This window comes from Anabrus simplex, chromosome 7, assembly GCF_040414725.1.
Source record: "Anabrus simplex isolate iqAnaSimp1 chromosome 7, ASM4041472v1, whole genome shotgun sequence".
In the NCBI taxonomy this organism is placed as follows: Eukaryota; Metazoa; Arthropoda; class Insecta; order Orthoptera; family Tettigoniidae; genus Anabrus; species Anabrus simplex.
The window spans coordinates 337,604,800-337,623,074 of record NC_090271.1 but is presented as its reverse complement, the minus strand read 5'-3'; the positions used below and the strand labels follow the sequence as shown (position 1 = coordinate 337,623,074).

Below are 18,275 nucleotides of genomic sequence, written 5' to 3'. Positions count from 1 at the left end.
CCATGAGGTTGGCCTTTTGAATATTATTATCCTCCTCCTTCATCTAAACTTATAGTGATCAGGTCGACCGTGCGGTTAGGGGTTGAATTTGGGAAATAGTGGATTCAAACCCTACTGTCAGCAGCTCTGAAGATGGTTTTCATTGGTTTCCTATTTTCACACCAGGCACCTTAATTGAGGCCACGGCCACTTGCTTCACACTCATAGCCCTTTCCTATCCTATCATCGCTATAAGACCTATTTGTGTTGGTGCAATGTAAAGCACATTGTAAGAAAAGAGAGAACTTATAGTGATAGAAAAATGTCACATAACCTCTATCCACTGAAAACAATTGCTGACTGCTTTTCAGTAACATGAGTTGCACAGATGACAGCTGCTGTGACATGCACATGGTGTCCAGGGGTACGGTTCTCTGTTCAGTGTACTATTGCTGGTTCTGGAGACATCTGACAATTAGGTCCCAAATGTGTTTGATGCACTTCAGTTCAGCCTAGATGGATGGGAGAAGCACGTGATGTAAACTGACAACAAAACGTAGAACATTAGCTGTGGATAGATGGGACGAAGCGGAGGAGGCTTGTAAATACCCACACCCGGCTTGCTGGTGGTGATGATGACTGTACGGAGAGGAGAAATCTACAGACTGCGCAAGGGACCCATCATGGACATGTTTCTGCAGCTTCTCCTGCCCCCACCTCACAATGTTTTCTCTCAAACGTCACAAAACTTTGAGATAATACCAGCAGTTCACTCTCAGACAGGAATTCATGGTGCACAAAACAGTTGATGTGAATAACACTTTCACCCGCCATGCTTTCTTCAGTCTTCATGAATCATCACTCCGTCTTGACATATAACTGTTTCAGACCAAATGACTTGTTAGTTAGGAAAGATACCACTACACAGTGAAACTTACCGGAAACTGTTAAAACTTTGAATTTGTGAGGTCGTAATATTTTGCTTTGGATTTTCATATCACACTGACTTATGACGATGATGATGATGGGAAAGGACAGATCTAGGATTCGGAAGGAATTGGCCATAGCCTTGTCTGACGATGGGAAACAATGGAAAACCATCTTCAAGGCTGACGACAGTGCGGCTTGAGTCCACCATCCCTTGAATGTAAGCTAATAGCTGCATGGTCCAAACACACAACCTGGTCACTCAGTGTGTGGCATTTACAAAGTTGAATTATGTTTTGAACAGGCCTTGTATATATAAAGGTAGAAGGGATCAATGTTTTCTGATAAAACTTTGTGCTCACCTGATCCAAGGTTCCAAGTAAGAACAACATAGCCCTTGATGAAACTGACAGCTAGATGGTCAGATCGTGAGTCATGAGGCCCGTCCTGACCCACAAATACCATCAGTGAAATTTGATCCATGGTAGCAGGCTTGAATCGAAATTTGAGTTCCATGCTATGGTGAATGGCTCCAGGAAGCGGATAGGCAACGTACGAAGATAAACCGGCAACCGAAGATGAAAACGATGGCTGTCCAATTTCGAGATCTACACAGAAAAGTAAGGGATGTAGCACATCACATACATAGGTTTAAAAACAAAAGAATGCTTAACATTAAAATAAATTTCATTTAGTTGAGTTCTCTCCAAGTAATCAGGCGACTGGTGACCTCACAACCTGCACATTGCTCGGAATTTAAAAATAACGGTATTTCTGAATCAGTTGTGTCCACAGTAATAAGGAAATGAGCTTTTTAACTGTCTGTCTGTCTGTCTGCCCGTCCGTCCGTCTGTCTGTCTGTCTGTATGGGCATCACGAGAAAATGGCTGAAGATAACTTAATGAAAATCGGTATGTAAAGGCAGGAATGATACACTACACAATCTAGGCCATAAATCATTTTATTCACGTTGAGTGAAATGGTAGTCTAGAGGAAGGCCTAAAATTTAATTTTTAAAATATTAATGGTCCTATCGATGAATACTACATAACTAAAGTTATACAGAATTAAATTTCCAATAATTTTTAACATACTGGCTATGATAACAGAGACATTCAGGAATTTCGGTTTTTGTTGGTAAGTCCATATCAAGGCCAAACCACGAGAAGATGGGTGAATAGACGTTAACAAAAATTTATATATAAAGTTATGGGAATAAAGTACCTTTAGGAAAAGAAATCAACCACCACCTGGATTCAAGAAGTCAAGAAAGACCTGGAAAGGAACAACATATGAGAAGAAGAATTATTGGAAAGAAAGATTTTTAGGAAGAAAGTCTTACAAATGGAAGGATTTCAAGGGAGGAAGGAAAAGAAAACAGGCACAAAGTGGACTGAAGACAGGAAAAAGAAGCACAGTGAAACAATGAAAGAATACTGGAAGAAAAGGAAAGAACAACTAAGGAGGAACAATTGAAATTGTAACGTGGTCCTTAGAAGGCCGGAACGCAAGAAGAAGAAGAAGAAGTTATGGGAATTAAGTGCTACGGCCTATGTTATAAATAATATTTATTCACACTGGATGAAATGGTAGTTTAGGGGAAAGTGCCTAAAATTTAATTTTTTCAACACCTATGTTATTGGTCGTATTGAAAAGTACTACATACCGTAACAAACGTTACAGAGAATACATGTTCCAATCATTTATGTCTTATACAGTTTTACCGTACCGATTATCATAAGAGAATAATTAAGTCAGGCTTTTGTTCTTTAGTCCATATCAACGCCAAGCATTGTTAACATGGAAATATTGTTTAGTCGTGTTAACTGGCGACGGTTTTTGTCATGATTGTCTTAAGGTATAAAACAGCGTGATCAACATTATATCGACCATTGTTGTGATGTGTGCTGCCACTCATCTCCGATAGATGGTGTTACTGCTGCGTCTCGAGTAAAACGGCCTGCCTGAATATTGGCGGATAGCAGCTGGTCTCAGAATAAATATTATATATATAATGTATATTGTATAAATGTATGACTGAATGAATTTTGACTTTTGTATACCTAATTCGAGATAAAAGCAAAGTACAAGTCAACAATTTGAAGGGTACAGACAAAATTATAATTTTTATTTATACAAATTTCAAGTTACCACCAAAAGAATAATAATATGTATACAACACTATGATCTAATTCAGGGCCTCTCAAACGCCCAAAATCTCACGCGTGCAGATCGAGGCGCAAGCCCTCCATGCACTGTGGATCGGTGTCGCTCGGCATGACTCGGATCAACGCTTCGTCTCTGGGCTACTCGGCTAAGCTCGGCTCTACTCGGCTATATTCGGTTCAACTCAGCGCGGATTTGGAGCACTACAGCGCAAGTGGGGCAGAGGGAGACAGGCGTGAGGAAAGAGAAAGTAAGAGCTATTGCTCCAAATCGAAGAGTGGGGGGTCTGCACTCTGGTCAACCAAGCCAAGTCGTCTTTTGCACCGTGCACCCTGAGAGGCCCTGATCTAATTGATTCGTTGTAATAAAGCAAAGAGTGTTGTGCTCTTTTTCCACGATGCAAAACATCCGTACACTCCAAATTTTTGACTCGTACTTCACTTTTATCTCAAATTAGGTACAGTAATTTAGTCTGTCTGTACGTCCATTTGTCGAAACAAATTGTTTGTTTGTGCCAAGATCATAGGAAAATGAGTTAACGGAATTTCTGAACACTCTGTGTTGAAGTTCAAGGACAGCCAGTTTGTGCACTAGGTGGAGCAATATTAAGGGTCCACAACGGGAAATATTAAATTTCTCCATTAATATTACCTGAATCAAAAAACTGTCTATTTATTTTACATTTTATGCCTTTCTTGGGACCACTTTAGTCAATGATACAATGGATTTTTTTATTTTCTCTCAGTGCAGTACTTCTTCATTCCCTCGGATCTCGATTTTCTCTCCTCATCTGAAATCACTCTTCCCATGGTTTGTCTGTTGATCTTGGTCTGTAGTTTGGTGTCTATGTTTTTGAGTGTTTTGATTCTGTGGGTCTTGTTTTTTAAATCCTCTACTGTAATTTGTAGTTCCTTCACATCTTCTTTGATTTCTGTAATCCACTTAATATTACTCTTACTGCTCCACAGTTTTTCTATTATTATCCTGCTGATTCTATTTTTGGGCGTTCTAATTAGGTGACCAAAGAATGAGATTTGTTCTTTTCTGATAGTGCTCATTACAGGTTCTATTTCTTTGTTTTGTTAGAAACTAGTCTCCAGTGTCCATTTTCTTGGTATTTTCTGTTTATGGTTGTTCTGATCTTCTTCTTTCTATCTTGAGTATTCTGTCTATTGCTGCAGTATTAGTTGTTTTGAAGGTCCCCCAGAGCGTATGTTATTTCTGTTTGTATGACTGTTTTATAATGCTTTAATTTTGTGGCTATTGAGAGGTCTTTTTTGTTGTATGTGTTCTTTGTGACATATTGAGCTCTGGTTAATTTGTTTTTCTATCATGCCATGTTTGCTTTTTGTTAAGGTTGTTGTCTATAATAAACATTGTAAAATATGGTCACTGATCTTTTACCGTGTGAGGCAAACTAGCAGAGATATTTGTGATTATTATACTTTTTGCAAACTTTGAAATATCTCTAGAAATGTTCATGCTACCTAAAAAGTGTAGTTACATAACAAAAATGATTTAAAAAACCTTTTTCCAGTCTCCTGTATCAAATACAAGACTTGCAAGCTTTCATCTTTACAGGCGACGTGGTGATCTGGGGTGAAAGAGGGTGAAAGCTGCAGAAATGGAATCACGAGTTTAAGAGATATGATTTAAATATCAACAAGGCTAAGATGGTGAGTTACAGAGGGGAGATGACAAACCACAAATCAAATCAGATCAATCAATCAATACTAATCTGCATTTTGGGCAATTGCCCAGGTGGCAGATTCCCTATCTGTTGTTTTCCTAGCCTTTTCTTAAATGTTTGCAAAGAAATTGGAGATTTATTGAACATCTCCTTTGGTAAGTTATTCCAATTCCTCACTCCCCTTCCTATAAATGAATATTTGCCCCAAACTGGACAGTGTTCCAATATTTAAGTACTTGGGTAGTACAGTATCAAAAGACAAACTTGCAAAGTACGAGGTGGACAGTCAAATTAGTAAGGCAACTCAATTTTACCACCAAGTAAGGCAACTGCTATGGGATAATAAGTACCATTGGAAGCTGATATGACATTATATAAATCCTACTATACACCCATTGTCACGTATAGCTTCGAAACTACCATGTTAAAGAGACAAGACAAATCAAGTTGTCTCATTAAGTGATGATTATTGTTGGTTTTGTCATATTTTATTTTATTTTGGGAGTAAATTCAAGGAGTGAAACTTGTAGTAAATCTTTTATCGGTGGAGTAAGGATGAACCTGGCATGCTACCCAAATTTAATTTCAGGGGTAAACAGTAACAGGTAAGGTTATAAAGAAAGTCTGGAGCCTCGTCAGCCTGATGATCGTCGCCTTGGGAGAGGGAGTTCCTTCTTGTTCTACAGAGTAAATTATTCCTGCAAATTTTTTGCAGGTGACGCCCAATTTCGTTATTTATACTTTATCCTAGTGACCATTTATCCATTTAGTATTTTCAATTTTTCCAAAATGTTACACAGTGCACTGTGTCGGCTGATGTGGACTATAACACTGACCTGTCTCTGTCTTATCTTTGGCTTTGATAACATGAAAGTGACTGAGGTATGAGCGATGCTAGTAATACCATTCCTTATGCAGCCAGTCCCTGTTATGATTGGTGTGAAAATGTTGCTCATAGGGTCGGTTGGTGTATGCATTTCAGTGGGATTTTCAGACTGATACGTAACAGCAACTTCCAGCTCAGTGAGGAAAGAAACAGGAAACTACCTCATTCCTCATTTTCCTAATACACCTAAGCTATCTATGACAGCTGATGGCAGAGCTGTTGAGGGTGAACCCATCTTCGGACTGAGGACTAAACAAGTGGTAGCGACTATGATGACATAAAATTCTATTCTTGTTGGTCAACATTTTACTTACCGTATTCACAGAAGAGGCCATGTTTGCCCAGTGGACATAGACAGAGAAATCCACTGCCAGGAAATGGCACGCATGTTGCTCCAAATTGGCATGGGTTATTCTCACAGACTGACTGCTCACAGGTAACTCCCACAAACCTAGATCAGAAAAGAGTGATTCTTACTTCATTCTGTAATATATTTCAATATTATTTTTGAAACCAACAGATCTATATTTATCTCATGCAGTGGCGGTGCATTCTATATGTTCAGTGGTTCAGCGAACTGCCTAAAAATAGATGTCTTAGTAAAATGGTTTATCAAGTGCCTATTCCTTTAATTATCTCTGTTCGTCGCCATAAGACCTATATGTGTTGGTGCGACGTAAAGCAAATCTTAATAAATAAAATTATCTCCGTACATTCACGCACGTAGCAATACTCAGCTGCTCTCTGGAACCAGCGAAAGGGTTCAATTTCAGGACTGTGGGCACGGGGCTGTGAGACGTGAGAAGGGTGCGCATGGTGAGGGGCTAAGAGGAGCAGGGAAAACATGCCCAGGAATAGCTGACAAGTGAACCAGCAATAGGCACGAGTTACATCGAACAGTCCCAAAATCAACCGAAGCACTGTCAGAGCCCACCGTTAAAATTTGCCATGTGCGGTAGGTTTTTGAAGGGATTTTAATTTCTCAATCTTGAGATTCTGATGTAATTAACCACAATGAGCCAGAATATTTTGGTAACTACAATTTGTACAGCATCAATAAGCATACGTAGCCTAAGTTTATATAATTAATGAAACTTTTCATTAGTAATATGTGTTTTATAAAAAGTAAACAGGAAAATACATCAACACATATATAACAGTAGTTTGGCTAACGCGTTCTTGAAGCAGTTATTCCTACGCAAACAACGTCTTCAAAATCAGAGGAAATTGGATCAGTTTAAATTGCAGCTCATATTCTTTCTTTCATGCTTCATTGTTTTGGTAACTTCTTCGAGCTGTAGCCACATGTCTCCAAAGGAAATTTTATATTTATTTTATAAATGTTATATTTTCAGCTGTTATGTTGTTAATATTATTTATAGTAAACTCACTTATCTGGCTGGTCGCTAATCAAGCAATGTCACTATTTTACATTTATGTAAATATCAAGTACCATAACAATATATCTGAACATGTTATTTTCGACAGCAGTGAACTCCCACACACTGCCACTGATCCACTATCGAGTATTGGTATAAACTTAAATTTCACTTTGGCTATGATAACCACTCTGACATTGCAGTTCCTCATTGCAGCACAACAGGGCTGTTTCTTCATCAGTGGCAAGACTGTTCTATGTTCACCAGGAAATGAAACCAGAGTTTCTCGCATCCACACGATTGGGTGGTACCGAACCCACCTCACAGTTTGTGGACTCGTCCACTGCAAAGAATAGCAGAAGAGACCAGTCGAACAGTTAGTATCCAACAGGTTCACCCCCCTGCCCCATACTTCCTAGGTTTATGATTTTGACTTGATAGCGAAGATGAAGGAACGGCTGTTTTGCAGGCGACAGAGCACTGCACAGTGATGTTCGATAGAGGTACAGTAGAAGCTCCTATCAACACGGTTGTGAGGAGACATGTTACAGCTTAACCTATAGGCTGACAGAATAAGCTCAGGAGGACACAATTTTATGAAAGTCATTGTACCTAAAATACACACATTCAACATCTATTCTTCACATAATTTATCATTCACAGAGTAAGCTTTTCACAACACCTGCACCAAACTCAAGACTTAACTAGGAGATTGTCTAGCAAAAGTTAACAACCAACATGGTCGCTTCTTTTGTAAGTGCGGGTGCAGGTAAACAAGTTGAAGTTGTTGAGGGGGATTCTCCCGTGTGTACAGAAAAGCTTGGCCAATTGTTCATGTCCCATTATTTCTGTGAATAGACAAGCAAGCACTTACTAAAACACCATCCTGTCATCCCTTGAAGTTCTGTTTAGCACGGAGTCAGTACCAGTTATAGACTGTAATGCAGAATCCCTCTATACAGTTCGTTGCTACATTAAAAAAACAATAATATTTTACTGATGATTTTTTCAAAGACATACTTTGTACTGCATTCAGTTGAGAATACTCACTTCTGTGACTGGGACAGAGGACTCATCAATTCATATCGGCACTCAGTCATCCAAAAGCTATGTAGGATAACACTATGATGACACAATTAAGTACTAATACAACTTACACAGGGTATGACTTTGTTAACGTCTATAGCCCATTCCATCTTAAGTATTGCTCTTATGACAACAGGGTTGCCATATCGAACGGCTCTGCTCAACGCATCACGGGAAAACAGCTGCACATACGTTTGTGAAATTCACTATTTAAGTTCAAGATAAAAAGCAGAAGAAACTAAGCTACAAATTATTTCTAGGAACTAAAGGGGATGGAGGGTTTACGTGGGCTATTTTTGGTTTGTACAGAATCAGAGGTAAGCTATGGCACATAAAAAACCTCAACACTGAAGTGTAAGGCAAATTGAGGGACAAAATAGAAAAATAATTTTTATGGGCTCAAAGTGTGAGGGATGTATTTAATTGCTTTTAATAAATTTCTCCAGGCAATAAAGGCCAGAAAACAGTCACAACAAAAAAATACTGCAGATGACTTCACTACAGAGGTGAGCTGCCGGCGGTGATGCTTGTACCGCAGCAAGACAGAAGAAGGGCAATGAAGGAATGCTTCCTCCCTACAAATCTACATATTTATGAAAAAGAAAATGTTATGCAGTTATTTTAATAACTCACAAGCAAAAATGCCTCATCCTTTTTATCTATCTTTCTTAATACATTACAAAATTCAGTATAATATCCGTTAATCACGAGGAATTTTGGGTGTCTACGAGTGGGGTCTGTTCACTCCTTGTAGGTCCATAAGAGCAATACTGTTTTCTTATCAGGGAATGAGCTATAGGACAAAACAAATAAACTTGAAATAAAAAACAAACTACGATTTAAAAATTAGATTGAAGTTTAGCTGTAAATGTTGCACTATGCATGTATCAAAAGACATTTTGGATTACAATAAAGCAATCCATGGTTGTTTGGACCATGTTTAATTGAGGTTGCAGTGGATTTCTTTTGTATCGGTTGTAATTAAGAGCAGCGACTAATAAAGAAACAGTCCTCACATAAGGTATGGAGATTGTCCTCTAACCTATCATTGTGTTTATCCTGTTAACTAATGTTCCTACATGTCTAATATATCTTATTTATTTATTTATTTATTTTATGCCTTTGTATGTGGCGAAGTTAGGGCTCACGGCCCTCTCTTACACTTAACCACTACGCACAGTACATAATCACATACTTTAGTAAAATAACATTAGCAGACCCTAGGAGCTACTTAAATTTATGGAGTAATATTATTACATAATCACATACTTTAGTAAAATAACATTAGCAGACCCTAGGAGCTACTTAAATTTATGGAGTAATATTATAACAGATTATAATTGTTATTTTTAATGATTAATATTATCTAGCCTATCTACATCTATATTACCTAACAATAGTTCTAAATCATAATTGCACTCATACACACTAACATTCATACAAGCTGGTCACGTATTTAAGAGGAAATCTCGACAAGACCGTTTAAATGAGACTGTTGAAGTGCTATTACGTATACTGACAGGGAGTGTGTTCCATAGCCTTGCCCCAGACACTTGGAAAGAGTGGCTGTGTACAGATGAATGATTAACAGGTATCATAAGGGTAGAAGTCGATCTGGTATTGTGTCCATGGAAAGATGAGAGGAAGTTGAAATGTGAGGATAGGTATTCAGGTGTAGATTCGTTCAGAAGTCGAAAAATTAGTGTCGCAGTATGTAAATTCCTTAGTTGATCAATTTTCAGCCAGGATAGCTTCTCATAATAAGGGGAAATATGTGTCCTAAAGTTATAAATCGTATGCAAGAGTTCATTGCCCTTTGAAGTTTCATAGTTTGTTCTGCAGTTGCATCGGTTAATACGACATCACAGTAATAAATTATTGGAAAAATGAGGGTTTGAATAAGTTTTATTTTCATGCTGTGTGGAAGAATGGATTGTTTCATTTTTAGGGGGTGAAGAGATGCATATACTTTTCTGCAGACACTTGTTATATGGTCATTCCAGTTTAATGTGTCATTCATGACAACGCCTAGGTTTTTTACAGACTTCTGAAAAGGTATAGCTTCACCACAGAGCATGAGGTTAGGCTGCTGTATGATGTTTAGCATATTTAAAAGTCTAGATTGTCCTATTATGATTGCTTGCGTTTTCTTCGGGTTAATTAATAGGCTGTTATCTTTAGCATACGAGCTAATTGAATTTAAAGTCGAGTTCATATGGTGGATTGCTTTGTCAATGTCAGGGACCTTAAAGTGTGAGTATATCTGAAGATCGTCGGCATAAAGATGATAGTTGCAGTTGTTCAGATGAGAAGAAATGTCATTAATATAGATTAAGAATAAAAGAGGTCCAAGAATAGACCCTTGGGGAACGCCAGATAGCTTAGTCCTCCATTCTGTAGTCTTCATGTTTGATACAACTTGCTGTCGTCTGTTTTTGAGGTATGAGCCCAAGAGCTGAATAGCAGAATGAGCCATGTGAAGTTTTTGTAACTTAGCTAACAGTATGTCTATATTTACAGAGTCAAATGCACTGCTTAAGTCTAGAAGGATAAGTATAGTCAGTTTTCGTTCGTCCATAGCCCGTCTAATGTCATCCGTGATTTTGATTAGTGTAGTTGCAGTACTGTGTCCTTTCTTAAAACCAGACTGTAAGGGGTCAAGTACAGAATGTTTTTCCAAGTATTTAACAATTTGTTTATGCATTATCTTCTCCAGAACCTTAGAAAGTGCTGTGAGGATGCAGACAGGTCGGTAGTCAGATGTATTGCTTGCAGGAGAGATTTTTGTGACAGGCACAATGAGTGCATCTTTCCATTTAATTGGGATTTTGCCTGAAGTAAGACAGGTATTAAGTAAATGCGTAAAAATGGGCAGTATTATGTCGATTATGTAAGTCACAAATGAAATGGGAATTTCATCAGCTCCTGTTGCGTGAGATTTTATTGAATTAACTTCCCTTCTTACTTCATGTTCTGTAACGATATCAAATTCGAATGCAGGACGGACTGGGGATTGTTGCCTTAATATATTGTCAATGGTGTTTTGTACTGTCGTTGTGTCAGGAGTTAGACGTTCCGTGGAGAAATATGTATTTAGCTCATCAAGGGACACCTCGGGATCAGTATGCTTCGCAAGTGGTTTGCCAATACCCAGTGACCGAAGTTGTCGCCATGTGGAACCAGTGTTAATGTTTTTGTTTAAATGCTGGAAACAATTAAATTTCTTATTACGAATTACAAGCTTAATTCGGTTTCGAAGAACACGGTACTGCTCATGTACGTCAGCTAGTTGAGTCTGCTTATAGCGTCGGTGTAGTGCGTCTCGTTCTTTCATCATAGTCTTAACATCCGCAGTCAGCCAAGGGCAGGGTGGACGTGTTACTTTCACAGAACGCTTTGGTGCATGTTTGTTGTACAATTCATGTAAATGGGAATTAAATATTTCCACTTTCTCGTCAATGTCACTCTTCATCATTATGTCATTCCAGGGGCAGAGTTGTGCATCTTGTCTTAGTTATATTAAATTCATCCTTTTAAAGTCTCTAAACGTTACATATTTCGGTCGGTACTTCGGCACGCGAAGAGAGTATGCTAAATATATGAGGTCATATTTAGATATGTCAGGAACAGATACTTGACCATGGTGAAGGATTTTTTGAGGGTTATATGTTATTACTAGGTCTATGAATGTATCAGCAGAAATAGTGGAAGTATGGACATGGTGGGTGGGTTTAAGGGGTAATATAGTCATGTCACACGATTTAAAAATATTTTGTAGTCGTGAGGCGTCGTTGTTCAGAGTTAATAAATTGATGTTAAAGTCACCAAAAAGTATCACGTGCTCGTATGATGGTAGCAGTCTCAGTAAGCTGTCTTCTAAGTCATGGAAGTCTCGCACTGCGTCAGGAGGCCTATATACTACTCCTACAAGTACTTTTACAGAATTGACAAGCACCTCTACGAACATATATTCAGGAGCCGTTTTTACAGCAGGAGTAGACGTGTGAACAACTTTACTCTTGAGCATTGATTTACAATATAGGGCGACCCCACCACCCCGTCTGTTCGTCCGATCATGCCTGTGAATATCATAGCCCGATATGTCAACCATGCTTGCGGGAATCGAACTACGGAGCCAACTCTCGATTACAGCAGCGATATGAATTGGACTGTCTTCAAATATCATCTTCAGTTCGTCGAGGTGAGCAACGATGGATTGGCTGTTGACATACGCACACAACAGGGCGCGATTAAATGACATCAGTTCCTTCTCTAATATGGTATGGGTAGAATAGGAAGTAGAAAGTGTTGAGGAACGGTCAGTGGCAGGTCGTGTCCTTCCAGACGTATGTTCCGGTGAAAGGGCTGTGGAGGGAGAGTGTTGGGGGTCTGTCCTACAGAGGAATGCTGGGGGGTGAGGGAGGGAGCAAGGAGGGGGACTTTTAATAGCCCTTCTCAACTCAAGCATGCTAACGGAATGAGAAACATGCGGCTTACCTTAATTTCCTCGTACATACAGTGGCCAGCTGATTCACACAAACACACACACACACACACATTCACAATTATGCACTAAATTAAAAATAAATAAACTACACAGGATGCACATTGTTCATATGTCGCTTTCACCATATTGCCTGATTAGCGATTGTAATTCCGCGAGTGAGTTCACTTCGAATTTCTTGCCGGATACGTGAATGATTATCCTTCCATCTTGGGTGTATGTGTTGCGCAGTCCAAAAGTGTCTCGTGCCTTATTCAAGATGTCCTTTCTCAGCCTAGTGAGGGATTCAGTTATAAATAGTTTGGAGCCTTTCAGCTGTCGCTTAGCGCGCCAAACTTGATCCCGCTGGTGGTAGCGGAGGAATTTTATTATGATAGGTCGATTACCCTCGGTCACTACGTCCGCAGTCGATCTACGTTGGCGTCCCAGTCGATGACAGCGATCGATGGAGTCCATGGACAGTTCGATTTTCAGGTTATCACGGAGAGTTTCAATGACCTTTCCATAGATCTCCTCATTAGGCGTTTCACTCACTCCATGCAGAAGGAGACAATTACGCCTACTGTACTGTTCCGCTTCGTCACTCCGAGCCTCCTGAATTTCCAGTCGTTTCTCGATATCTTCGACATTGTCTTTCAGAACAGAGAGTTCAGCACAGATGGAATTTCTAAAAGTTCGGAAGTCCGCTTGAAGCACAGTCAGAACATCGCTGGGGTTGGTAGCACTGCCAGTGGGAGCAGACATGGCTTCCTCCAGGCGGGCTTGGAATTGAGCCATTTGCTTTTCGAAGCCTGTAATTCTTTCCTTCACTTCTTTGAGGGTCATAGTTGCACACACGATGAGATGGTATCCTAAACTTTCGAATTACACTCACTTGCGATTACGACTTGCTAGCTGTCTTGCGATTTAGGCAGGTGAGTTGCGGAGCTTACTTACACGCGTCTAGATCTCAGCGCCATTATTAGAATGTCTTAGATGATAAGACTAAGTGAAGTCTGTTCCAATCATCAAACCAGGATTAAAATCTCTGGGTGAGGCCACAACCAAGTCCAGTGACTCCAAGTAACAGATAAGAACCCTACTACAAATAAAGGAAATTAAATCAAAATTCACCTAGACAAGTACTAGTATAGTTATTGATGAAGATAGCAAATACTTTCCCTTACTTTTAGAGTTTTAACACAAAGAAAAATTCTTAACTTCCATGAAATTATGATAATGTGATTGATTTTACATCCCACAACTTTTTAAGAATTATTTCCTGTAGGGGTTCTTTTATGTGGCAGTAAACCTTCTGTCATGAGGCCAAAGTATCTGACAACCTTCAATACCACTAGACTGAGCCGCAACTGAACCTTTCAACCATCTGAGCCACTCAGCCCAGTAGTTCCCAAAAATAAAAATTAATATTTCCCCTTTTCTCCCTATCATGAATGCATGGAGAAAATACACAGTAATGAAGCATATTTGTGACACACTGCCATTATTACTTCTAGCTTTATGTTATTGGCTACACGGGAGGAAACACTACTCTCTTCACAGATAATGAAGACTGAAAGATGATTTCCATTATTTCCCACTTTTCTAAATGTACGAGATGCAATTCAACCAAGAAAATAAAAGTATACATAATTACACTCTATACGGAAATCCATCTCATTTATTAACCTAGCAGGAAATTTTTAATGACAGCTATGATGCAACCATTAACGTGGACAGTGATCTCTCAGACTTTTTCAGTGTATCAAAAGGCATACGTTAAGGTTATATAACAACTTTAATGCATAACATTTACCGGGCGAGTTGGCCGTGCGCGTAGAGGCACGCGGCTGTGAGCTTGCATCCGGGAGATAGTAGGTTCGAATCCCACTATCGGCAGCCCTGAAAATGGTTTTCCGTGGTTTCCCATTTTCACACCAGGCAAATGCTGGGGCTGTACCTTAATTAAGGCCACGGCCGCTTCCTTCCAACTCCTAGGCCTTTCCTATCCCATCGTCGCCATAACACCTATCTGTGTCGGTGCGACGTAAAGCCCCTAGCAAAAAAAAAAAAATGCATCACATTTACACAGATTACATCATTAGAAGAACACTTGAACAAAGGCGTTTGATGGAATCTCATTTGGCGGCAGGAAAATCAGCAACGTATGCTTTGCTGACAAGAGTAATAAATGTTAGCCTAAATTATGGTCTAGTGAACAATATGAAAAAGACCAAACTAATGGTAATGGATCAAAGAGTTCAAACCTAACTTTCAGGATGCTTAAAGGACTTGGAGGCAGTCAGTGATTTTGTATAGCTGGGTTCAGTCATTAGTGACATGGGAAACTGCAAAAAGGACATTAAAACATGTACTGTCCTAGGTAGAGCAGGCAATGTGAAAAAAGTACAAAGGTACATCTGTGGTGTTCTCTCTCTTTGAGAAACAGTTGTCAGACCTGGACCATTAAGGCTAATTACAAGAGTCGAACTAATGCCTTTGAGATGCGGTGTTGGCAGAGGATGCTGCAAGTAGCAGCACAGCAAATTTATGGGAGTGAAAGCTGGAGAGAAGAACAAATGCAGTACAGTATCACTCTTCCTGTGTGACTGAAAGAAGCTACTCTGGTTCGAGGAGGGAATGGAAAAATTTAGGAAAGATTATTTTGCGAGGCAAAGTAAGAAGAGTGGCAGAAGACCTCTAGGATGAGCAGCATATAGACAGTTGGATCAAGTAAAGAAGATCACCACCTGAAGACCGCTGTGGATAGTGATATCTTGTAAGGGATGCGATAGTAAGAGAACAAAGAAATGAAGAAGTGACATCATGAAATTCCAAATGATTATGTTGATGATGATGATGATGATATATACACGAGATCTATTCTTTTCTGCTAGCAGTTAAATGTTGCATTAACACTTTTAGGCCTATAGTGACTTAAGAACAATTAAGAGCATACACACAATGCTCTTTTGCATTAGGAAGGGCATCTGGCTGTAAAACAGAGTTAAGTCAACATGTTCGACACAGTTCATATCTGTGATCGCTCTAGAGTGTAAGAAATGCAACAGGAAAGATTTTATTTTTTAATTTTCTCTCTTCTGGCATAGCAAATTTATGGGAGAGAAAGCTGGGTGGACTCAGGATATTTTATTCATAAATTAGAAGTAACAGACATGAAAGCAGTGAGAATGATTGCTGGTACAAATAGGTGGCGTTTAGTAAATTCACAGAGGCTTACAGACTGAACACTAAAAGGCATAATGGTCTATAATGAAAATGTGTGTGTGTGTGTGTGTGTGTGCGCGCGCACGCGCGCGCGTCTCTCTCTCTCTCTCTCTCTCTCTCTCTCTCTCCTATTTCTCATGGATTATTTCTAGAGATGGCTCAATACCAATTTTTTCTTTCTTTGATACCAATATATATTTTTAGTCTAGATACTCAATACTTTCATACTTGTTACCAAATAAAATAGGAATATATCAAACAGATGTGAATGTCCTTACTTTTTATTATGAAACATTTCACGCGTTACAGTATACAGTATAATGTATTAACATATTGGATTATTAATGTTCATGCATCACTATTTCTGTAGAATTATAGATCAAATTAAAATATATTGTGCTATATAATTATCAAAGTGAAACAAAATAATTCTAGAAATTAGCGCATTATCATGTACGAAAATAAGTTCTTCAAGTTGCAGTTCCGCTGGTTCATGTTGTAGTTGTGCTACGCTGGTGCCAATTCATCTACATAAATATAAGGAATGGAGACTGTTTTGCTTCCTGATATTTACAATGACATGTGTTCCTTGTGACTACTGTAAAATCTGCCACTTCTGACAAATTGACAATATTAAACTTTCACCAGCAGAACATTGACTGGCATGTTAAGAGATGTGGTGGTACAAAATTCCTAATTACTAGCCTGGGTTCAACTATAAACCTCTCCACAGTGCTCAAACAGAGTGAGGAAATATGACAGTGTGGATCAGGGCCTCTCAAACACCCAAAATATCGCACGTGCAAACCGAGGCGCAGAGATTCCGTGCGCGGTGCGTTGGTCCGTCTCGGTTCGGATGAGTGTTTCGTCTCTGGGCGACTCGGCTAAGCTTGGCTGAAGTCTGCTCCGATGGTGGAGCGCTGCAGAGCGAGGGAGGAAGGGGGAGGGAGGCAGAGGGAAAAAGAGAGACAGATGTATTGCTTAAAATCGAGGAGTGGGGGATCTGCACTCCGATCAACCTAGCAAAGTCGTGTTTTGCACCTTGCGTGGTGCAATGCACCCTGATAGGCCCTGCTATAGATTGTGATTTGTTTATTGGATGGAGATGTTAAGGCTTGAATAGATTCCTTGGTGTTAGTCAACAGCAGTAGGTTGCGTGCCAACACCGTATTTCACTTTCTCCCTACATCATCATCATACAATACACATAATATGCAGTCACCACATTGGACACAGAAACACATACACTTGTGTAATGATCTTTGCATCTGAGACAAGGAGCAACTACTCCTTAAAGCAAAGACAGTATACATAAATAAAGGAAGATTGCAATCTGACCATCATTAGAACCAATGGACTCATATCCAAGTGTCTGAACATTAGAAAACACACACACTTAATTAAAAATGGCTGCATTAATGAAGTATTGGAAAAGTATTGAGCTCATGTACAGTAGTATCATTTGATAATGACACCTGTTGAGTACTGTGGTATGAAATATATTCAAGAATCTACTGTATTTCTAATTCATACATGTTTGAGTACTGCATATTTATGAAACACTCACCCAGATGGACAGAGACAATTCCAGTGATCTTTGTATTCAACACAAGTAGCACTTCCGTAACATGGACTGGACAGACAGGCAAGAGAGGAACATTCCGTAACATCATCACCAGCCAGAGCATCAGCGTAGATGTTGCGGGTTATGTTGTCAATCTGAAACACACAGTTCAATGCTCCTCTTATGGCAGCTCACTCAGAGGGAAATTCCAAATAGTTGGCTTATTTAGATTATTCTCTTTAAAGGTAGACATAATTTAAGTTGTAGAAGATTATTAAAAGAATCAAACAAATGTCAAATCAAGTTGTATAGAGAGAGATAATTGGATGATTTTTAGCAGATGATATGGTAATGTATAGAGCAAGAAATAAGTTACAGGATTGTGAGCAACTGGAGGGGACCTAGACAAGCGGTAAATGGGGTGAAAAGTCAAGTTGTAAGTTTCACTGAGGAGAAAAGTCCTCTCAGCTTGAATTACTACATGGGAATCACTGTAAGTACCTAGGTGTTAATATAAGGAAACATCTTCATTGGAGTAATCACATTAATGAGGTTGTTAAGAAAGGTTACAGATCTCTTCATGTAGTTGTGAGGGTATTTAGGGGTTATAGAAGGATGTAAATGATAGTGTACATTAAGACCTCAACTAGAATATGGATCCGCTGTATAGGGCCCCCAACAGGAATTAGAACTGGAAAAGTCCCAAAGGAAAGCAATACTATTTGTTCTGAGTGATTTCTGACAAAGGAGTAGTGCTACTAAAATGCTGCAAATTTTGAGCTGGGAAGACTTGGCAGTAAGGAGATGACATGCTCGGCAATGTGGTATGTAATAATGTATTGATAGCAAGAGCCTTTTGAGTTATATAGTTGCATCATAGTCAGTAT

General features: G+C 39.2%; 1 protein-coding gene across 1 annotated transcript in view; it reads right to left on the bottom strand.

Moving 5' to 3' along the window:
* eys (eyes shut) overlaps positions 1 to 18,275 on the bottom strand; it is a 181,633-nt gene that overhangs the window by 99,995 nt on the left and 63,363 nt on the right. The window contains exons 10-12 of the mRNA XM_068228757.1: positions 17,392 to 17,543; positions 5,963 to 6,099; positions 1,269 to 1,514 (exon numbers count right to left, since the gene is read on the bottom strand). Of these exons, the coding sequence (XP_068084858.1) occupies positions 1,269 to 1,514; positions 5,963 to 6,099; positions 17,392 to 17,543 (535 nt within the window). The remainder of the gene's footprint in view (positions 1 to 1,268; positions 1,515 to 5,962; positions 6,100 to 17,391; positions 17,544 to 18,275) is intronic.